The 23494-nt window shown below is 39.6% G+C and overlaps 1 protein-coding gene and 1 pseudogene across 1 annotated transcript in view; both read left to right on the top strand.

The window, feature by feature from the left end:
- Positions 1–23494, top strand: part of LOC149080439 (hemocyanin C chain-like) — a 345862-nt gene that overhangs the window by 18073 nt on the left and 304295 nt on the right. The window contains exon 2 of the mRNA XM_089239556.1: positions 13565–13785. Within this exon, the coding sequence (XP_089095682.1) occupies positions 13565–13785 (221 nt within the window). The remainder of the gene's footprint in view (positions 1–13564; positions 13786–23494) is intronic.
- LOC149080441 (uncharacterized) lies at positions 1065–2155 on the top strand (annotated as a pseudogene).

Below are 23494 nucleotides of genomic sequence, written 5' to 3'. Positions count from 1 at the left end.
TATAATCTGAATAGGTTCGTTCTCATACAGTATATGGAGCATGGCCTCCACATGGGGGGGGGGCTGACAGGGCTCCAGCCCTAGGGCCCGGGAGTCAGGGGGGCCCGTGGAAGGATCTTTTTGATTTTTTTTTCTTTCTGATATGTCCCATAAGAAAATAGACAGGACTCTTTAATATCAATCATATCAATTTGTACTCGTATGGACGGATATCTTGTGTGAACTACGTACCTTAGATCTCATTGAATTTTTTTTTAACTATACACATATACAAGTAAACGAAAAAAACGAGAAAAAAAACCCCCGGAAACGAAGAAAAGAACATTGTACAAGGCCCCCCCCCGGCTCTCACGGCAGTCGTTCTCCTGGGAACGCAGGAAGGAAAGACATTGTGATGGTCATGGCTACTGAGACGTCAAGGACACCAGCAGTTTGTGTGTCCTCAGGGCTATAGCCACTAGAATAATCCTTACCTAGTCGTCGAGCGTGTGTAGGGACCTACAGGGCGACCGCGCGACCCCTGCTGTTTCAGTTCGTAGAAGGCCATAATGTCTCGATAGAATGAAAATTGGAGTAAACAGATGTATTCCACAGTGAAATTGCCTCTGGGTGCCGATAAAGCCCATGAACCCCCCCCCCCAACATCCTGGAACAGGGGCCCGTAGACTGCGCTCTTCAGCGGCCCCCTCTATAGTGAACTAATAGTGTGGAAAAAAGACAAAAAATGACAAGAATGGTCCAGGCCCCACTCTCGTGGGCGGGTTACGATACTGAGACAGCTTTGCTGCAAGCTTTTGTATACAGTGGATCCTGCAATACTTTTTCCTCCTTGGGTCCTGCGACTCTCTGTTGCCATTTCTTATTACTGATACTCATCGACTTTCGCTCGAATTCAACTGAATTTCTCTGAGAAATTCAGTTGAATTCGCGCAGAAACTCCATACCTTCAATCCCGTTAACACAAAAATGTCCTCTTTTGACGTAAAATCTCTTTTTACGAATGTCCCTGTAAAAGGCGCTATTCGAGGTCTTCGAGACCAGACTTACCGAATTCCACTTTTCCCAATTTGAAATCTCTGAACTGTTAGACCTTACTCGGGTCTGTCTCAACCAAAATACGTTCTCTTTCAACAAACAATTCTATCGTATGACTGAAGGCCTTGCCATGGGAAACCCTTTCAGTCCTGTACTTAGTGACATCTACATGCACTATTTTGAAACAAAACTCTTCCGTGAAATTCGTTTTCCTTTTTATGTCAGATATGTTGATGATTGCTTCGTTCTTCTTGACCGTAACGCTAACATTGACCATATTCTAAATACTCTCAATTCCATTGACCCTTGCATTCAATTCACTATAGAGGAAGAAAACAATAACCAAATTGCATTCCTGGACGTATTGGTCACTCGCCATGAACAAACTTTCTCTACCACTGTATTTCGCAAACCGTTTGCTGTTTCTCTACCCCCTCACAACCTCTCTGCGCATCCTCCATCACAAAAGTATGCCTCGTTCTACACATACGTGAAGCGAGCCATTAATATCTGTTCTTCGCCGACGTTACTCGATGCTGAACTGAATATCCTTAGAGCAATAGCAGTCAATCGTGGCTACCGTAGCTCTCTCATTGATAATCTACACAGCAAACTGATTAAAAACACTTCCAAAACCAAGCCTAAAACTGAACACAAAAACTTGATCATTTCGCCTTTCTTCCCAAAAACCAGCCAACGCATCGCTAAAATCTTTCGAAAATACAATTTTTCTGTGGTTTTCACCCCCGTCAATAAACTTCGTTTCTCTCAACTAAAAGATCCCATTGACACACTCAACAACTGGGGCATCTACAGCATTTCATGCCAATGCGGATTATCATATATAGGCCAAACTAAACGTGCCCTAAAATATCGTTTAAATGAGCATAGAAGATACGTAAGCAACCAAGACCTTAACCACTCATCCATAGCCCAACACTGCTGGTCCTTTGACCATAAATTTGACTTCTCTTCTGCCAAAATCATCCAAAAATGTCCCTCACCGTCTGACTTGGATTTCTTCGAATCATTCCACATCAACAAAAACACAAACCAGTTGGTCGACGACCTATTTAGCACACCACTCTTCTAAAAAATCTGGCAACAGTTTCTACAATAATTATTCTTCTCCATCAGCATCACTATCACGTTCTCGGTTGTGATTGGCTCCGCCATTTTTCTTCTTTTTTCCGTCCTCTTGCTCTTTTGTTGCTGGTTCATTTTGAATTTGACTCTTGTCTACAACAGCGAGTAACTCCCGCTATAAGAAGTTTTTTCAATATTTTCTTTTTTCTTCTTTGTTTCTGCTACTGATGAAGGAACTTCATATAGTTCTGAAACGCGTATAGCCGTGTTCGTTTTGGAATTTTGGGTAAACGTCGATTATTTAATCGTATTATCAAACCCAAAAGGTAATCCATTTCTATTTCCACTTTCGGAATGTTTACTTTGGTTACCGTGATTAACTAGTAATGCGTTTTACACGTGCCTTTACAATGGCTTGTCACTTCTTTAATCCTGCCAGTATTATATATTTATTCCTTTGTAATGGTTTGTTACTTTTCAAATCCTCCCAATAAATGAAGAAAACATGGGCAGCGCCGGGTATTGTAGCTAGTATTATGCATGATAAAACTGCAGTGAAATCTCGATATAACGATATTCTGCGGACGAAGAAAAATACCATATTAGACGTATTATCGTTAATCGAGAGACTTGAACACTAGCCATCAGGGCCGCAACTAAATGCTTGATCAGCTGAGGTAAGCACATATTTTGACATCCCCCCCCCCCCGTAATTTTGAAGAAGAGGCTATAAAAGGTGAATTTTGCGCACTCTTCTGGTCCTGGGCAAGATACCTGCTTGTCCCCCCCAGTTGCGGCCCTGCCGACCATGGATCACGATCACCATTGGCGTATGCAAAGGGGGTTTAGGGTTCTAACCCCCCTCCCGCAGAACCGAGATTATAGGGAAAATTATTATAAAATTATTGCAGGAAAAAAGAACATAACCCCCCACCCTCGTGAAAATGGCAATACGCCTATGGCAATCGCAAGTTTCTATGGGAAAACCATATCGCCTAACCAATTCGTTCTTTTAACTGGCCCATAGGGGAGCTCTATTGTTTTGCGTAAAATTATATACAAATCACATAATCATATCTCGAAATGCGATAATATTTATCACACACACACAATTATATTTTATTATTTAGTTTAAATATACAGTGAAACCTCGATATAACAATATTCTACGGATCAAAAAAAAAATATTGTGGTAGAGGGATTAAAGAGGTAACATTATCCTCACGTGTGATCAAATGTATGCTATTGTCATTTTTTCTATATCGGCATTGTTAATATTATCGGAAAATGCGCTTTTATGTATGTATTCGTTACAAAAAAGTTTAATTTATTAGTTTATTTATAAAATTCACTTAGATGTGTATTGTCCCTGTACAGAAGCTTACCGCATAGTGCTTTTGTGTCGTACACACAGTGCAGCAATACAAATAACGTTAGCTTTCGGTGATCATTTAGTGCAAAATATTGATGTCATCAGACGTCTTCAAAAGAACTAGAACAAGTGGCGAAGTTAAAATTAAATTCAAAACGATTTTGAACAAAATATAAAAAATATTGTTGTAGCGATTTCAAAATTCTCCTAAAAATATCGGGTTATAGAGGCGTTTATCATAGTAGATGATGTCGTTATACTGAGAGTTTAACATTAAGCCGGGCAATTCCAAACAAGATTTAAAAAAAATATCATTGTAGATGTATTTATTATCGATTACCGTTGTAGCGATGTTTTGCTGCATATACATTTACAAATGCCGTATCGTATGCAGGATTTTCTCATGGGGGGGGGGGGGGAAAGGGCATTCAACATTTTTTCTTCCCGAAAGGTTTTTTTTTTTTACTGGAAAATACACCATAATCCTTTCTCAAGGGAGGTGCACAAAAGTTTTCGGGGGGGGGGGTAGGGGGGCCAGCGAAAAATCCTGGCCCGGGGGGCCGGCACTAGCATGTGGGGACCATGATATGGAGAATGGCCTGATGAACAATTTATTGAACGAGCTGAAACATCAAGATACATATAATAATCAAGGATCACTAACCTTAGTAGAGAAAGTCTTAGATCTTCTAACGACTGCATGCAGTAATACTTTCACTCTAAAAGTGCCCAAAACTATTTCCAAATTATCATGGTGGAATGAACATTTGACTAAAGAAAAGCGCAAACTTCGTGCAATGGAAAGAAAAATAAATTACGTAAAAGAAGATGACAGACCAAGATATATACTAGAATTTAAGAAAAAGCGTGCTATTTTCAAGATATAGCATACAGATTTGCAGAATAGCATACAATTCTGCCTAGAAAACAGAGTTCAAGTCTTGGAGCGTTTGTGACCATTCGTGTATGATGACGTTGTTGCGAAAGACGACAAAAGCCGAAGCAACTCCATTAGAGGTTTTCGAGCCAAACGTATATGTTTTGATGTCAATTGGAATGTCTTTTTCTTCAGCGATGAGCTGATTATCTTGAACATCTGGCTGGATGATGAGACCATGAGGCTATTTTTTCTTAGTATGCAGATGCTAGTAGACTGAAATCGTTACATATAACATTGTGTCTTAATAGGAGGAGTCGGCTTCTTTTCGATATAACTTCTATTTGAAGATCTAAAGGTAAATTTCTAGTGGAAATTTGTAACACATTAGTTGGCGTAGTATTATATGCACACGTTACAAAAAGTAAGTATTGCCTTTGAGCTGTCAGCATCTTGCGTTTCATTCTGCAGGTGGGGTTTGCAAACCAAATACTCGATCCATAGGATAATTGGGGATGATGATGGTTCGATAATAGATATTTCTGAATAGCCAGTTAATACCCCACTTGCTGCCCCCAATCCTATAGAAAGACTGGAGTGTTTTATGAGCTTTAAGTACTTGTTGGTCATTGCGGTAGATCCAGTTAAATTTTTCGTCAAAATTGATCCCTAGATATTTAAAGTTCCATGTTCTTTTGATGTGTTGGATTCTCAGGCGTCCTTTCTTTCTATAAGGCCAGAAATATGCAATCTTGTTGGTTTGAAGTTGCAGGTGATTAATTTCAAGCCATTCTTCTATTTCTTTTAGACATCGGGTTGCAGTTTCATTGATGGATTTTGATGTGTTGCTTGTGATACTATAAGAATGATATCATCAGCATATGCTTGCAGGCATACATCGTCTGGCCAATGACGTTTGAGAAGGTCGTTAATAATAACATTCCAAAAAAAAGGACCACTACAGGAACCCTGAGGGCATTCCTGTTTCTGTGTCTTTGTTGCAGGCCCTCTATCTGTCATGGTAGATATACTTCTTTTTTCCAAAATACTTAAATCTTTAACTACCAGAGGGGTGAAAATCTATGGACCTTATAATTTCTTCGAGACAAATTTCTTACCCCCGTATTTATTTCTCCTATTCTTCTACTGCACATTGTAGAACCTTTCTTGACAATGACCGGATTACTGGTAGAAAGCAAAGTATTTCAACGCCCTCTTCTCCGACCAAACAAAGCGACCGGGTATGGAAAGAAGATTCGTCTGTCTTTACATAGTAAATTTCCTGTGATGCAAAGTTTTGGCTACTTATGCTATTTGCCATCACCAACTTCGCCAAATGTCCTCGTCAACGGCATTTTGTGACAGCAGAAATCGGATTAAACTTATTAATCGACAAAATTTTACGAATCTGAGTGACAAAATATTCTACGACCTACTCCTGTTTTAAACAAAATATGTATCAAGACAAGATGACGAAAACGAGAGAAATGTAAAGCTTAAAAATAATCCCTAAACTAATCACATTATAGAATTGTGTGGACATTATCTATTCAAGAAGATTGCAGATAACTAGTAGCATGTCTGTTAGTAGAAGACAGAATTTAGACTATAAAACATCCCACAAATATTTTATCCTTATTTACCGCACAATGGAACTCAATACTAGCCACATTGGTGGTAAAAAAAAAGGTGCCCTGGGAAATACACGAGAATAAAGGGAGATTTTCTCCAATTCAACGCCTTTGCATTTCCCAACAAAGTACTTATTAAGATCTTTAAATTACACGCCACTTGGGGTCGGCTAACTTTTCAGTGTGAGGAGCCCCAAACCCATCCTTCAAAATAACTCAAAACTTATTCACGAGCAAAAAGGTTTTTTCTTTTTTTTTTTGCAAGTAAACTACACTGTATTATTCTTTTCTAAGTATTACTTATAAAGCCACGTGTACGTACCCACAGAGCCATAGTTTTCCATCCCCAATCTATGAACCGATAAAAAAAATCCACTTTTTTGAAAAGAATTTTAAATGCCTTTTTCTCAGATAAGTAAGGACCTCCCAAAATCTAGTTGCAGTAGCAAATCACGTTGAAGCCGAATCTTTTCACCATAAGCCTTTCTATTTCCAAGAAGTCTTTCTTTTGCAGAGTCCTGCCCAGGGCACGACCTCCTATATAACCATAGGAGGTGGTTATCTAGGTGGTCGTGCCCAGGGGCGAATAGTTTCCGTAATCCAGCCCTGCTTGTTTTGATACAAACAGAACGAGAGTTAAAATGAAAAGAGATGTCCAAACACGCGAAAAAGCAACAGGATAACAAACAGCACAACAAACCTATGTGAGAGCCACAACCCAAATTCTGCTATTGTTATAAGCATATACGTATTGAGATAGTATAGGCCAGGCCAATTTTTCTTGGAACTGGCCTGTATAAAAGCCCTCACTTACCTTCTCTATTGTCCACTTTGTGATAGTGAATTCTTCAAGCATCTCAACCTCTCTGTCAAGTGGATCAGAGGCTGAAAAAGTTGGAGACAAGCAGTGGTGTTTATCAAAATCTATTCTAGTTTTCTTATCACTGATTTTAAGCCGGCAGGGAGGTGTTTCTCAAAGTGTGCGTTGTGGCTCCTAGAGGTGTTGCCAACCTTTCGTTAGGGGCGTCACGACGAGCTGGAAATACTGATGTGTATGTGTGTGCCTATTTATGCTTTGAAGTGGTTCTTTTATGGATGTACAATATCTATAGTAAACTATTTTGAGAGCCACAGATGAACTATGTACAGGGCAAGGGAGGCATGACCACCACAAGGGTAGAGCTTACAGGGCATCAGCCCTGGCGTCCGGGGTAATTCTTAATTTTTTTTTTGTTTTTTTCACGCATAAATGCATCATAAGAAGGCCCGTGAAAGTCTGTGCTGCGGGCCTGCAACAGTTCCTAGCCATCCTGCTCCAGGATGTGGGGGGTCAGTGACAAAAGTTTAAGAAGCATTGCAGTTGGGTGTGGAATATAGAATTCAAACTAAATCCACAAAAATAAAAAATTCTTTCAGTTTTACCGATATTTAATTACTTTTGACGGAAACTTATTTTTTTGGTGTGCGTATGTTTTGCTAGAAAAACACAAACAGCTATGAAAAATGTGGAAAGATCGAACTTTGGTAATCTTAGTTTTAGAAATCATTTGAAATTGTACGTAAGTTAATTACGTAACAATAACGACAGTGATGCGCAAATACAATAATATTTAGTTGTGTTTTTCGACATTGATTACTTCAAAATCTAATGGGTCCGACGTACAGTACATCCGTACAGTACACGCTTTTCTTTAGTCAAATGTCACCAGGATAATTTGGAAATAGTTTTGGGAACTTTTAGAGTGAAAGTATTACTGCATGCAGTCGTTAAAAGATCTAAGACTTTCTCTACTAAGGTTAGTGATCCTTGATTATTATATGTATCTTGATGTTTCAGCTCGTTCAATAAATTGTTTAGAGGTTCTTGCAGCTTTTTGCAAAGCAACCTTAAATTTCTCTCTGTTACGTGATATCAGGGATAAGATGAAACACTAGGCTAATGCTCTCAGAAATGCTCATTCGAATATACTTGTGTTGGCCCAAGGTGTCCTTCTCACCTATTTTCCACGAGGGAGAAGCCGAAAACGTTGGAGAATTGCAGAAGGAAAGATCAGGCCATCCTTTAGACTTTCCGTGCACATATGTTGGAGTTTGTAGATCTTGATTGAGTAGTGGAAGATGGTTCTTTTGTAGAAATTGTAAAATTGTTTTTCCTCTGGAATCTTCATCTCTATAGCCCCATAACGAGTGATGACCATTCAGATCCGATTCAATTAATATAGGTATGTTTTTGTTGCTCTTTATTGTTCTTTCAATGTCACCAATTGTAGAAAATAAGTTTTCGTACGGGGAAGAGTATGCCGAGATGATAATGAGATCACTGTTATTCAGACATACTCTAATAGCTGTGGTGGAAGTTGTATTGGATACTGTGGCTGGATGAATGTTGGAATTTGTACATACTATTGCAGCCTTATTGTTGGTGTATGACCATCTATTCCAGTGTGGTGGAAGACCATGAAGTTTTCCGTTTTTGGTGCACGGCTCTTGCAGCATTATGAAATCAATTTCTTCTTTTCCGGCCATTGTTACGAACGATTCGATTGTGTCCTGTGCACGCTCAGCGTTATACTGTAAAAGTTTGACGGGGCCCCTTAAGACTTTGCTGAGACATAGTTTTAGTGTGCAGTTGATGAATTTTACGTTAAATTTTAGCTTGAAATTATTTTTTATTCAGAATTAATTTGAATTCAGTGTAATTGCGTTTTTGGACACACTTATTTTTCGATGATGCATGCCCTTCTTTTTTCTAAAATTTATATCTCGTGTCTCTGGTTTTACTTAAGTGAAATTCAAGTTTGAAGTTATTGGTCACCTCCGAACTTATAATTTTCGCTGTTAGTGGATCTGTGCAAGTCAGTACGAGTTGATTTCCATTTGCATCTGTTTTAATAATGTATTCATGCAGGTTACTGTAACTCAGTTGCTCTTCCAAATCATGTACGACTCTATTAATGTCACCATGATCTACAATGTTGAAAGTCAGTCGAGTTCTGTTTATGTCCATATTGCGAAAATTTGTAGTACAATTCCATCCTGTTCGCTGCTTGGCCAAACTTGCATTTTGTTGGTGATTATACAATACACTACCAGATCCAAACCTGAAATTGGCGGATGATTATTCACGGGGTTTGAGTCATTCTGATGGTATGTAGAGAAATTCTTAGGTTGTGAGATGAGTCGAGGATTCTTTTCCTTGAAAATCTTTCTATCATGGGACCAACCTTGTGGGTGACCAGAAATATTCTTCTCCGGACAAATGATATCAAAAGTGATTGTTGAGAATAAATTTTCTTATTTTGGACAATCCTGAATGGTATAGCAGTCAATTTCCGTGCCATTTTTAATATGTCTAATGGCATGGATAGTGTTTTCAAATTTCTTTATTACAATTGGACCGGTAGTATCAAATTGTTTCGAGTTGGATTTTTTATTTCTGTATAGCAATACTGTATATATTCGTTGTTTTAGATTCTTTTTGTTTCTCCTAGAACACTGCTTTTAAACACATTGCCGGCATCTGCAGAGATGGAATTCTTTTGACACATCGGGCAACGACAGACAAGGATCTCTAATCAGGGCCCTCTTGAGGTCATGAAATTCTGCTTCAGCCTCAGCTGACGACAAAAATTTATTCTTTTCTTTTATTAAATTGGTCAGGTTTATACTTCGCTTACTTTTATCTGGGAGAAATTTTTTGTAATAATTTACTGCACCCAAAAAACTCCTGACATCTTTCCTAGATTTGGGTATCTTAAATTTGTCTTCAATTTCCAGATTCTTCTTGTCAGGGAAAACTTTGCCCTTGTTGATCACAAAGCCCAACTACTTTATAGTTAGCTGGTTTCAGTTTTAAATTATGTTGCAACAATCTATCAAAAACTGCCTGTAACTTGGGGAAATGGTTTTCGATACCGTCACTGCTAATTATAATGTCATCTATGTAGATGCCTACATTTAGGGGTTCGAGACCAGGTAGAACCACATTCATTAGTCTTTGAAAGGAATTAGCACTAGTCCTTAGACCAAACGGTGTGCGAGTGAATTGGAACAGACCCTTGTTAGTAGCAACAGCTAATTTGCGTCTGTCCTCAGGGGCAACAACTTGCTGGAAAAATCCACTCGTTAGGTCGAGAGCTGAAAAAACTTCAGGAATCCAAATTATATACTGCTTCATTAATGTTAGGTAGCGGAGAGAAATCCGGAACACCCTTGGCATTAAGCGCACGAAAATTAGTTACAAGGCGATGTTCTCCTGAGCTCTTTTGAACCAGCATGATGGGTGCCGAAAAGGCTGACGTAGAGGGCTCTAATATCCCAGCCTCCAATAGGATGTCAATTTGGCTTTTCATCTCATCCCGTAGATTATAGGGAACTCTATAGGGTCTTCGCTTCACAGGCAGGTAATAAGTCAGGGGTATCAACTCAAGTCTGCTTTTCCATAATCACCCCAGTGTTGTTCAGCATCGACATGAAAAACTTTAGGAAAATTATTTCTTGACATTAAGGATGAGCATGTTACAAGCTTGGTGAGCTTATTGAGATGCAAGACTTGGTCAGTAGGGTTCAAAATTACAACTGGGAATGACTTGTACACGGCTTTGGCCACAAAATAGATCTTTTGGTCAGCGTTAGCTGCCTCTGCCATGAACAATTCAGTGCTGAGCTTTTCTTTTAACTTGACATAGACCAGCTGTTGGGAAAATAGTTGACTTCAACCTTCTTACTCAAATATCCATATGAATTTTTTATGTCTACGTGATTTACAACATGGTTACCTCTATCAGAACTCGAACCGACGCAGTGACATATCTTGCCACTGATCCGGAGAGACTGGTTCACACATAGTCGATTATACAATCATTCTCTTTCAAAAAATGATCCCCAGAAGCATTCCAAAATTTGGTGATAAGGGCAATGGTGTTACATAGAATGATACAGAGTGTGGTCTGCTCCCAATGTACACCTGTAGTACAACCTTTTTTGTCACTTGCACTGACTGACCTGCGGCAGTTCTTAACACAACATTACAGTCCAATGTTTCAACATTGTTTAACGTTTCACTGTCGTGGATTAAATTGAGTGATGCTCCAGAGTCAACCAGTGCATTCATGTTAACATTCAGTACTTTAACCTCAATTGTGGGTGTACCAGGCCCTATTTCATGCTGCATCAAAATTTCCTCAATATTTGGGGAGTTTGTGCCGGAGCCTGAGGAAGCTCAGTCCCTTTGTCTAGTTTAAAGGGCGTTTGGGCAGGCATGTATTTTGTATGTGCCCCATTTTGCCACATCGGTACCACGGCCATAGCCTATTCTCATTTAGAGAAAGACTCTGTTGGTTAATCTTCTCAAGGCTCTTGACCTTTTCTTACAGAATTTTGAGCTGACTGATCAATTGCTCTCATAGTTGGGCTAAATGCCCCTCCTGCGGGTCAGACGTAGCCACATGAAACACCCCTTGGGGTGGACGGGAGTTCACTAAAAAGGGATTACAGCTGGTAGACTGGTATGTGTGCACCATGCATGCTTCTCTATCAGTGCAGCTTCCTTCACCTCCTTGAAGGTTTAATAGTTTTTTGATAATACCCCTCTCAGGATCTCATGATGGATGTTCGTGAGCAACATCTGAGTCAGCATGTGCTAAATGGAAAATTTTATGAGTCATAATTTCCTGTGGCTGTTACCATGGCCCCCACATCCTGAAGCAGGGCCCCTAGGCTGGGATCTTCTACGGGGCCCCCTTAATGATGAACTTATAGCGTGAAAAAACAAAAAAATGATTAAAATCCTCACGGGCCCCAGGGCTGGAGCCTTGTCAGCCCACCCCTTGGGGGGGGGGCATGGCTGTTACAAAAATAAACAATTAACTTAAATCGCAGGATCACATATTGATGCTACTTGTTAACATGACAGGTCTAGCGCATCGTTTTATAAAAAAAATCATCATTGTTTAACAACTAATATTCGCCGTTTGGGAATTGAATAGGTATGTTATGATTAAGTGTTCATCCTAATTAATTAAATTTTCATATAAATAATGAACATAACATTACATTTACTAGTTAATTTTAGTGGGGGGCCCCAAAAGAAACATTAAACAAAACTAGTCCGTGACGGTTTGCTGAAACCTCTTCAGGCTGTGCGCCCCGCACTCGCACCGTGGCACATGATGTTGATATGGAAGGCGATGATGCTTTATTGTAAACGAGCGGGGGGGGGGGGGGATTGGCATACGGTCCGTATGTTGTTGTTATAGCTGGAATGAAGCGCAAGTCCTGGTGTAAGAGCAACGATGATCCGTTATTATGGGAAATTTGCAGGTGGTCTGTAGATTAGCACGATGTCAGTAAGTTGACAATCGACTCAAGACACCCTGAAAATCATCTTTGCTTTTGGCATTACCCTTCCGGTAAATAGGTGGGTGAGACCTCGAACGATGCTAGATGCAATGATTTGCTCTTCACTGAGAGAAACTCAGTATTTCGTCAGTATACTTTCTTAGGAGCACGTGACCGGAGGCCCCTCATTGACTCCTGTTCACGTGTCTTTCAGTCAGTATATCCAGTACTTTTCCACGTGATCGCATTTGGAAGGAAGTGCTTGTTGCGATGCTGATGATGCTTGGTGACTCATAGGACAGATTTGTAGAACCAACTTGCAGAAGATTTTTTGTATATTGCATACAGGGTGTTTCAAAGCATTATGCTTATTTCTTTAACACATAGTCAAATTTCTTAACTCGGCGTACATTTTTCGATTAATTTTTTCGTAGAAATTGAATTCACACACATAATGTCTCTCCTCTCTCTCTCTCTCTTCATACATTTTTCAATTCTAAAAACATTATTCATTTCATATTATTTTTCAATTGGTACATTTCATATTTTTAAATTTTCATTCCTCTGGTGTGAGCCGCCCCACAGTACTGCAGAATCCGATGGTGTTAACATGGCCCCCACATTCTGCAGCAGGGTCCCCAGGCTTGGATATTTGGCAGGCCCCTTTGTCAGATGATCCACGCGCCTCAAAGTAGTGACTTTATTGCCCAAAAAAACAAAAAAAGGTAAGAATCAGCCTGAGTTCCCCGACTGGAGCCCTGTCAGCCCCACCCTAGCGGAGTAGGGGAAGACAGAGCTCGAGGGGACTCATATTGTTTTGATCAGGGCGACTTAAGCGAGGGTAGAAGGGGTGCAGTGTTCCCGGGTCACAGGTCGTAAAGGGCGGCAACCTGGATTTTTATTTAAACACATGAGTTTTTAAAATTTTGTTTTAATAAAAATTTAGAGCAGATATCATTGCTATTTTTACGGACGTCGATGAAGTTATAGATGAAATATACATATTAAGATGATGAAAATTTAGAATATGATGGGAGTGACATTGTGTGCTGTGTGCAGTAAAAGTTGATACTTTGATTTCTCCCCCCCCCTTCCTGGTGTGGTTTTTAACGGGTTAAGAAGGATCTTTTCAAACAAAATTTAAAACTTCATAAAGATCCCTTCATGTCAATGTTGATTTCCGAAATAGTTTTCCTATTTTATGTGTTGTTTTGATTTTTTTAGGGGCAGAAACATTTGACGAATTCGTAGATCTTTGCCACCAAGCTCGTGATTTCGTCAATGAAGGACTGTATGTTTACTCTGTGTCGGTTGCCATTCTACACCGTGGTGATTGCCGCGGAGTATCTTTGCCACCTGTACAAGAAATTTTTCCAGACAAATTTGTGCCTGTTGAAACTATATTCAAAGCATTTAAGGTGGCTCAACAACATCCTAGTAAAGAAGTAAGTTACTCAGCATTTTTTGCACGAAAAATATTTTCTTACAGAAGTAACTGATATAAAGTGTGAAAAAATTCAATTTGAACCAAATCAAATTATCTCAAGATTTCTTCATTTTTATAACTAGTTTCATTTCTCTGGGATGTGATGATTGTTTCGTACTACTAAAATAATTTAGCCATTTGAATGTAATCATAAAAAGTGTCCCTGGGGGGACGCGATGGAACATACCCACTTTGAGTAACACTGGTTTTGCGGAACTGTGGCAGCGATGGAAATACATACTGTACTTTGTTTGCACAGCTGTTCGACGATCAGATACGGAAAACGAGAAGAGATCGTACAGTTACGCTAATTATCATAAAGGCTGTGGTGGCAATGTGGTAGGCTGTATGGGAAATATTACGAAAAGAATCGTACAATCGCGGAATATTGGTGCGCTCGCGAAATATGCACCCAGGCAATAAGAGTGAAAGAAAATTGCCGTATTTGCAAGATGGCCCTGGCGTAGGGTGGCCCATCTCACCACCTGCGAAACAGGTATAAATCCCGGAATTCATTATTAAAAACCGGGACATTTTCAGTACCTCATTTGGTGGGCAATCTCATTTTACAATGTAAAATTGACAACTTAAAATGTGATACGAAAATATTATCACGCTACTTCTACACGGCAGCGCCAAAACGAAGAAACCATGAGGATTGGGTTACATGCATATACATTAGAAGTTGACGGAAGACTAAACAGTTATCTTTAAAAGATTTTCTTTCTTTTTTATAACACTATATGTACCTGGAGACAGCAGATGTACTACCAACACAAAGACTGTTTTCAATTAAAAAAGCACACATAATTTTAAAATGAAGAATTAACTAGTTCTGTCTAAAAATTATGGAAAATAATTATATTTCTTTGATCTTCAGGCATGGAAAAACCGGAAAAAACACGCATCCCGAAAGCCTTTTTTCGGGACAGTGAATTCAATATCGAAAAACCGAAACATCTGGTCACCCTACCCTGGCATATCGGACTGCATCTGTGGCAGAAATTCGAGCTTTCAATAACACTGGTGTGTCCAACGAACTGTATCGTATCCGTTACTTTAAAATGCGATCAGTGCCAGTGCCTCTGTGGCGTGTTTGCCATTGACTCCAAATCACCGCAGTATGCGTGGAGAGTGGAATAGGGATCCGTTGTGTGAAAGTCGATTCTCCTTGGTTCCAGTGATGGACGTACGTTGGTTTAGAAGGAGGTCAAGTGAACGCTTGAACCCAAGCTGTATGACTTACCGGACTTGCTCCAGCGGTTATGGTGTGGGGAGGGATTTCTTACGATAACAGCTTCACACACACACAACACACTGTTATCGAAAGAACTTTCACTTTTTCTGCCATTCTCATCATTATCGCAAGCATTTTGACAGCTTGTGTTTACATTAGGATGGTGATTGGACCGGTTTTGTCTATTCATGAGCATCATATAAGACGACATATTCCAGCATGATGATGTTCGTTCCTAAACCGCACTATAACCCAAGGTGCTCTACAGAGTTTCAACGTGTTGCTATACGAGCACATGTGGATGCACCCCATCGAGCACATGTGGAACATTATTGGCTCCAGCATCATCCCCCAACCAGCAATGATCATAGGCGTAAACTTGTATCCGGCCCATGGGTCCGAGCCCCCCCCCCCAACATTTTAGAAGAGCCGGCTCGCCCCCCCCCCAAAAAAAAAAAAAAATTCGAGTGGATATGTTTCTCACACTCGGCTCAGAAAAAAACTTTTTGACAAAAAATTTCTCTAAATAGTAGAAAAATCCATCTGCTCGAAATTTTAATTTTTTACTTTTCTTCAGAATCTCAACGCACTTGTTCTGTGACAATAGTAGTCATCTCCCAATCACCCCGGCATCCTTTCATCCTAAATTGCACCCTCCCAGAGTGCTGCGTAAAGGCACCTGTGTAGATAACTTGGAGGGGGGATCCTTTCTCTTGCTTGCACTGTCGGTAAACTCAAGAGCATCTCTTCCTTGTTTTGTTGAATGTGACCCTTGGGGATGGGGACATGAGACAACAGAAAAAAAAGAAAAAAAGTGGGAGGAGGTAAAGTGAACAACGATTAAGCTTATTAACAAGTTCGAAGGCCTGATATTTCGAGCCTTCACAACAGAGGCGCTGACATGAAGAAATTAACATTCGGTGGAGAGAGAGCGCTGAAAGTTGCTGGCTCTCCCGTATATACGGGGCTGAAGCGCATACGCAGGAAACAGAGGACGCGCTGCATTGTTTTTCTAAAAATTATTGGTGGGGGCTCAACTGCCTTACAAAATTTATTGGGGGTGGGGCTCAAATATCCTCCGCTCCTAGGTTCCGGTGCCTTTGAGGAATCAAATAAATAATAGTAAAATAAAATAAACACAAAAAAAGAAGAAATGAATGGAAAATTTCAAAGCCCCCCTGAGCCGGGTACCATTGCATTCTAATACTAGGAATATGAAATTTCCTCCTTACAAACCAGGGATTCCCAAACTATTTACGTTAGCAGCGCTCTTATATAGAAATTTTAAATACAGTATTTCAATTAATGTTGAAGAGAGGTTAAAGGGTGAAATTTGCGCCTCCCCCCCTCTGGTCCGGCACCCTGGACACTTGACCCCACATCCCTGTTTCGAGTTCTCCAACACTTAGGTAGCCAGGACCGGAACTAAGGAAGAAGGCATTTTTCACAGGTGGAAATCTTGTGATCTTGTGGGGTTGCTAATTCTTTGGGGGGGGGGGGGGAGACGAAAAATATCGTTTCGATCGATTTTTTTAGTGGAGACGGTGAAAAAATTACATACTCTTCCCTCCCTCCACGACTAAAATGATCCTGTCTCCGTTGGGACGGGCTTTTGGACTGAGATCTTTCACGAGGACTCCGATTTTTCACAGGGAAGTGCTCGGAACCTGTCGTAAGCGTAAACTTGTATTAAGCCAATGGGATCAAGACCTTCCCCCCCATTAATTTTGGAGAGCTGGCTCAATCCCTCCCCCCCCAAAAAAAATCGCATGGATACGTTTTCCACACCTAGACTCGGAATAATCACGTCACGTCAGTACAGTGTGTTTCGGCCATTATAGCTGTGACATGTAAAAAAAAAGTGGCAATTTTTCAACAAAAACTTTTTTCCGGCCATTTTACAGTATGCGACCTATTTATCGGAAAATACTGTAATTTTTTCTATGTTCCATTGTAAATTAAATTGGGGAATTTTTCTAAAAAGGATGTAGTATTTCTTACTTTGTGTTTATTTCAAAATTGTGTTTATTTCAAAATGAAGAATTATTCTCAAGGTTTTAATAGGGTTCCTCCTTTCCCGGTCTATTCTTTTCTACGGACTAATTTCTTTTTGTCCCGCTGGTGACCGCAAAGAGGGGGTTTGACATACCCTGTTTACGTTCGCAGCACTGTTAGAAATTTTAAATATCTTGCGGCATCACAGTCGATCTCAAGGAGGCATTTCGATGCTTCCCCCCCCTTCCCACCGACAATTAAATGATCTTCACTCCTAGTTACAATCCGTCCGTGGCATCTAGTGGCGTGTTTCCGGGAGGGGGGGGCACTCAGCGGGCTATAAGTAGGGCCATGGACTCCCACATACTGGAAAAAGGCTTCTAGCCTGGGATCTTTGGAGGGCTTTCTATTCCATGTATTTTTTTTTCTTTTCATGATAAAGGGGCCGCACCTTCTGCAGCTGACAAAGAGCATTTCAATAGAGTTCAGTTTCGGCTGCTTCAATGCAGGTTTTCTGAATACAAGCACCGTTTCCTAATTAGAAGGATGGGAAGTGTATGGCGTGTCGCTGGGGAATATGTTACCTGGAGGCATCCGTCCATATTGGGACCCCTGCTGATCCCGAAAACTACATTCTTCTTGACGCCGCCGGTCAAGGCTTTGGTAAAAGCTTTTGTGCTTAATGGATGGCCATCAGTGAAACAGGGACGCCGACATAGATGATCCTAATTGGAATATAAAGAAATTACGGTGGTGAAGAAATCTGCTACAGACGGGGTTTATGATTCTGCAAAATAAGAATAGCTTAGTTTGGAGCCACTTGAAGTAAACTTCTTGTTTTTCCCCTGAAAAAAACACCCCCACAAATGTTGAGATAGGCAGTTCCACAGTATTTTATGGTTTGTGTGGACCACATTCGGTTCTGCACGTACAGTATAACCTTCTGTTAGTAGAACATGTTGCATTACAAGAAAAAACGGAAAAGTTCAATTTCCTCGTGATTCCGCAGTTTCCTGACAGAAAAAGTAAGCAATATATAAAATATAGTTACACATTTTTGATAAATTCATGCATTTTAAGCATTTTCTTTAATGATAATTTATTCAGAATCTTCAAAAACAATCTAGATACAGTATTTGTAGCCCTCTAATACTTATAATCAATAAAGCGTAGTACAAGAATTTTTTTTTCTGTTAGACATATCAATAAATTAATAAAACTTACAACGTTTCATTTTTTCAATCATATTTAAAATTTATTTAAGAAAAACTTAAACTCAATTTGGCTTGCGTACTTGGGACAGTAACAATATTTAAATAAATCGAGTTTCTATTAAAAAATTTACGCAACTAAGAAAAATTATTTTTCTAATTTAAAACCTGATATATGACTCAATATATGAGAGTAAAATAAATCTTAAATAAGTCAAATGTAATTTGATTTTGGGGGAAATATACACTGTATCATAAAATATAAATAAATACAAGGCGGAATAAATCAGAAAGAAAATTTAGGCGCCAGCCAAATTGTGTAGGAACCAAGTATGGCTTTTTGCAAATGTCTTAAGGTCGAAAAAAATAATCTTTTTTCGACTTTTCTGGGAATTAATGACCCCCTTCACAAAGCCGCAACTAGATACTTTGTCACCTGGAGGAAGCCGGAGTTTTGGCGCCCCTTTCATGTAAAAGAAGCAGTTAAAGGGTGACTCGACTCCCATTTTGTTCCAGCGTCAGGAACACCAGACCCACCTGCTCTCTCTAGTTGTGGCTCTGCTCCTTTCCAAGTTGGAAGACAATTATGAAATCGGAAAATTTTGAGCCATCACTAGATTCTGAGATTTTAGCAATCACATATACAAAATTTTAGGCGGCAATACAGATTTTCCAGTCGCCATGGTGACCTGGCGCTTGGGATTTGTCCAACCCTGGAATAAATAAAGATGTATATACTGTTCTGAATATATTTTTTGTATATAATCATTTTCATGACCCCGCCCAGGGGATTTCGGGATGAGATCTGGGGGACCCAGGGGTTCCTGGGAGGATATACTCAGATTTACGGCATGACTAGATCTGAATAAATTGCCTATGGCGATAGACCGGATTTGTGCTCTTTTCAATGAGGGAGAGAGAATGAAAGTATATTTTTACTTGGACCGTGATCAAACTAGAATAGGGCTGAAGGGCAAAGGCGTACGCCCCCAACAATCAAATAAATTTTTGTTAATTAAATGCTTTTGGAAAATTGGCACGAACGCAAAAATTCTCTGGAAGAAATTCCGTGTCCTCCCCCCCCCCCCAGATTGGTTACGCTCCTGCTCAGGGGCATTCCCATTCCAAGGGCGTAGCGAGGGGGAAGAATTGGGGGGGTCTGGTCCCCTCGCCCGAAATGTGAGAAAATGAACGAAAAAAGGGAAAAAGATGACCAAATCTATTGTTCTATCACTTTGGTCCTTTCTCCCCCCCCTTCCGAACGAAATGTCTGGCTACGCCCCTGTCCCATTCACTTTGGTAACAACACATGAAATGATTGTTATACAGTCGAATCCCGTTATAACGAACTCCAAGAAACCGGAGAAAACATTTCGTTATAACGAAATTTATTTACAAAGGAATTTCAGATTGTTTGCATTGTTCCTATGTATACTTATTAGAGGGATTAGAAAACCGTTCGTTAAAACGAGATTTCGCTATAACGGTATTCGTTAAAACAGGATTAGACTGTAATTAGAGCCCGAATTTTCCACTTAAAAAATGGCAAAATATGAACTAAAACTGAGAAAATATATGCTAAAGAACAAATAACCACGCAAAAAATGCAAATGCGTTTTTAAATGCATCTTTTTTTCTATTTATCTCGGTGCATATTCATTTGCAAAAACATTCTCATGCAAATGACTTCGACATGTATTTTATTTAGGAATTTCTAGTTATTAGTACTGTAGCTGCTCACTAATAGAAAGAAAAAGTTGCTCGAAAAAGAAGCAAACTACACGTTCACAAAGAAGTAACTAAACATGAATAATGTCAAAAATGGGCGGATTTTTCCCCTGAGAGAGAGTTTATTTTTTACTTGAAAAACAAAAATAAAAATAAATGACAAGAGCAAATAAAGCACCCGGGCTTCGGGTATGGTCCATCGTAGCTAGAAGTCCCTTGGAGTTGAGCAGCCAAACACCAAACTATTTGAAAATGTCGAATTTCCGATTCGATAGACGATGTTGACTGATCCATGGAAGTGAGCATGAATGTAATAAGTTCAGACTTTTAATTGTTCAGTTGGTCGTCTAAACCGCTTTGATGATACGAAATTCTATGGAAAACGTCTTATACTCTTAGAGAATCAACTGATTTGAGATCAAAAATCAATTTCACATGACTAGAGTTCGGTTCAATCGTTAATATTAGAACGAAATGATCTCAAAGACGTCCAAATGCAGACAAAGCAGAAATTTTCAATAATTTTATGTCCTTACAGACCAAAAAGTGAAAATTCGTTTATAATCAAAACTACGTTACAACGAAAACTTTTCTCGTGGTTGTGAGCTGTTGTTATAACGAACTTTTATTGTGTTATAAGCAATATTCATTTGAAAAATCACAAAAATTTAATTAATCTTCCGCACAACTTGAAAATTTGCACTTATTCTGAAAATTCTTCAATTACATACATTTATGCACACATTAATGCTAAAAAGAGGTTAATTTATATAAATACAACAAACAGGACTAATCATAACAAATTTATAAATAGTGCAAAAAAAATTAAAAATAAAAAAGTCAATTTCCCGTGACCTTTCATTAAATTAAGTTGTATAATAATCAAGAACGACCACTAAAGCAATGCTTTCCAAAGCGAAATATCGTCCCCGGGAGAAGGGGGCGATATTTCACTTTCATGCAATTGTCCAAAAGGTCGATAGAAGCTATGGGTTTAGTATAGGATCCTATGGGTGGGCGTGAGAAATGAGAAAGAAATTTTTTTTAAAGAAGGGCTATGGAACACACACAAAAAGTTTGGGAAACTTTTCACTGAAGCAGCGGTTCTCAACCGGTGCTCAGTGTACACTTCCTGGGGGCTCCGCACCCACTCGAAGAAAATAAATTAAATCAGTAAATTCGATAAATGAATATAAGAGGAGAGCCTACGGGGCTCCGCCATAGAAATTTTATGCCGAGTAGAGGCGACCACTGATGCATATTTGTGTTCGAGTACAGGTGATCATTTGTGGAGATTTTACTGCATTTAGGAAAATGTAATGGAACCCTTTCTATACGTCTCCCTATTACGTTTCTGACCTTACTCATTTGTACGACGTTTTGCTTCAGTTGCTTTACATTTCTATACATTATCCCTGTATACAGGGCCTAATGTCTTCATGGGCAAATGAAGCCTTTATAAGTTTGAGTCCCCGAAATTCAAACAACATATATTCACTGACCAATTAACATCTTTGACTCTTGTCGCAAGAGCCAGGGGCGGTCTTAGGGGTGAAACCGCGGAAATGAGAAGGGGCGCCGAAACGCGTTAAATATACATTACTAGAAAAAAATATCTTTAAGGAACTTATTTAAAAAATAACTAAAATATACAAATTGGAGGTTTGTGTGTATATAATATTACGGTTATTTTTCGAAAAGAAAATAATCGATTGGCAGTGCACCTATAGATGTACAGTACATAGTGATTTTGGTCAGATAAAAATACACGCTCTTTCTCTCTCTCTCGAGCTCTTTTCGTTTACCCCTGCAGGAGATTTCGGGGGCTGCGTTGTGGGGAGTATTACAAGAATTGAAGGTGTCTTCTGATGTGGGAAAGATTTTGAGCCAGAGGACTTTCACGCCTCTTTTTTCCCAACTTGTATTACTTTTATTAACCAGTCTCCCGACTCGCCAGACTTTCGTATTACATCAACCAGGAGCAGCTCGGTGGACTGGGTGTGCTCTAGAAGAGAGTCTAATCCGAAGTGAACGGGCAAAAAAATTAGGAAAAATTATGTGTGCCCGCTGTAAGAGGGGCGCCAAGTCTGAGGTAGACAGGGCGAAAAAATTTAGGAGAAACTATTTCTGCCCCCTCTAGTAGGAGCACCAAATCTGGCGTAAAAGGGTGAAAAAAATTACAGAAAATGATTTCTGTTCGCTTTAGGTTGGGCGTCATATCCAAAGAGGAAACGCAAAATAATAATTAGGAAAACGTATTTGTGCCCTCCCTGTCTGTGTGGGAGGGGCGTTAAGTCCGAAGTAAAAGGGCGAAAATATTGGAAAATGATTTCTGCGCGCTCTAGAAGGAGCGCCAAGGTAAAAGGGCAAAAAAAGAAAAATACTCGACATGTGATGTGTTATGACATAAAATATCGCTGTTCCTTTGAACGCATCAAAACGAAGCGATTGAAACAAAAGTTTGTTTTTTTTAATTGGGGAAGTCAGGGGGGCCCAAAAATAGGTCCCGCTCGGGTAGAGATTTTGTCTCGACCCGCCCCTGAGTGCAACATATGTGTGTGTGTCGAAAATTGTAACAAACCGTACATACACAACTGAACATCTTTTCGAAGTTTCATGGATCTTGTTCCAGATATCCGGTGTGTAAAGCCTCCCATGTTGAAAATTCAATTTGATTTTCTTAAACAGCTTTGCAAACCATATTCCGCAATCATGACCCCCCCCCCCATATTCTGTTTTTGAAACTAGGAAAAAAGTTTGAGGTGCAAACTATGCATTGTTTTATACCATTGATATCGTTGTCCCTAAGATATGCTTCACAGCATTGTTTTGCACCTTGGTAAGGTACTAGGTGTAAGAGCGATGATATGTCTCACCAAATAGATGTATTAATTAAATAGTGTGCCAGTTGAATAAAACATGCAATTTTTCCACTATGTTATACGACGCGTCGTATAAACGAGGTTTTATTAGAGCCTGCCCCCCCCCCCCCCCCCAACATTTTCAATAAGTTTACGCCTATGGCAATGATTGGTGTCGATTTGACTAATCAATGGTACAACAGGCATGAAACTCAGAGTGACACATCTACGACAAGATGAATGCACTTCTACTTGCTCGTATTCAACGTCGTGGCGACTAGAATGGTTATTAACCCCTTCACGTACATAATAATAACAATAATAATAATAACAATAGTTCGTTATTATTATTACCGGGCTCGCGCGCGGAGGTGACCGTAGGTCCCTATCCCGAGGGATTTCTATCCTATGGAGTCGCTACAACTACTCTCGCTTGAGTATTATCAGCCCAGTGCGTGGACCCAACTACGACATTGTCAAACGAAACAAATTTGATTGTCTCATAAGAGGAAAAATTAGTATACTGATACATAAATTAATGAGCACTTATACGATCATATACATGACGATATTGATTGATCGTACATACAAAATGTATCGTGTTAAGAGAAAAATAACTACATCAACTGAACTAAA

Source organism: Pholcus phalangioides, unplaced genomic scaffold (genome assembly GCF_987345545.1).
Source record: "Pholcus phalangioides strain wild (caught in Gottingen) unplaced genomic scaffold, Ppha-v1.0 ptg000011l_1, whole genome shotgun sequence".
NCBI lineage: Eukaryota > Metazoa > Arthropoda > Arachnida > Araneae > Pholcidae > Pholcus > Pholcus phalangioides.
The sequence above is the reverse complement of the archived record's forward strand: the minus strand, read 5'-3'. Positions and strand labels throughout refer to the sequence as shown.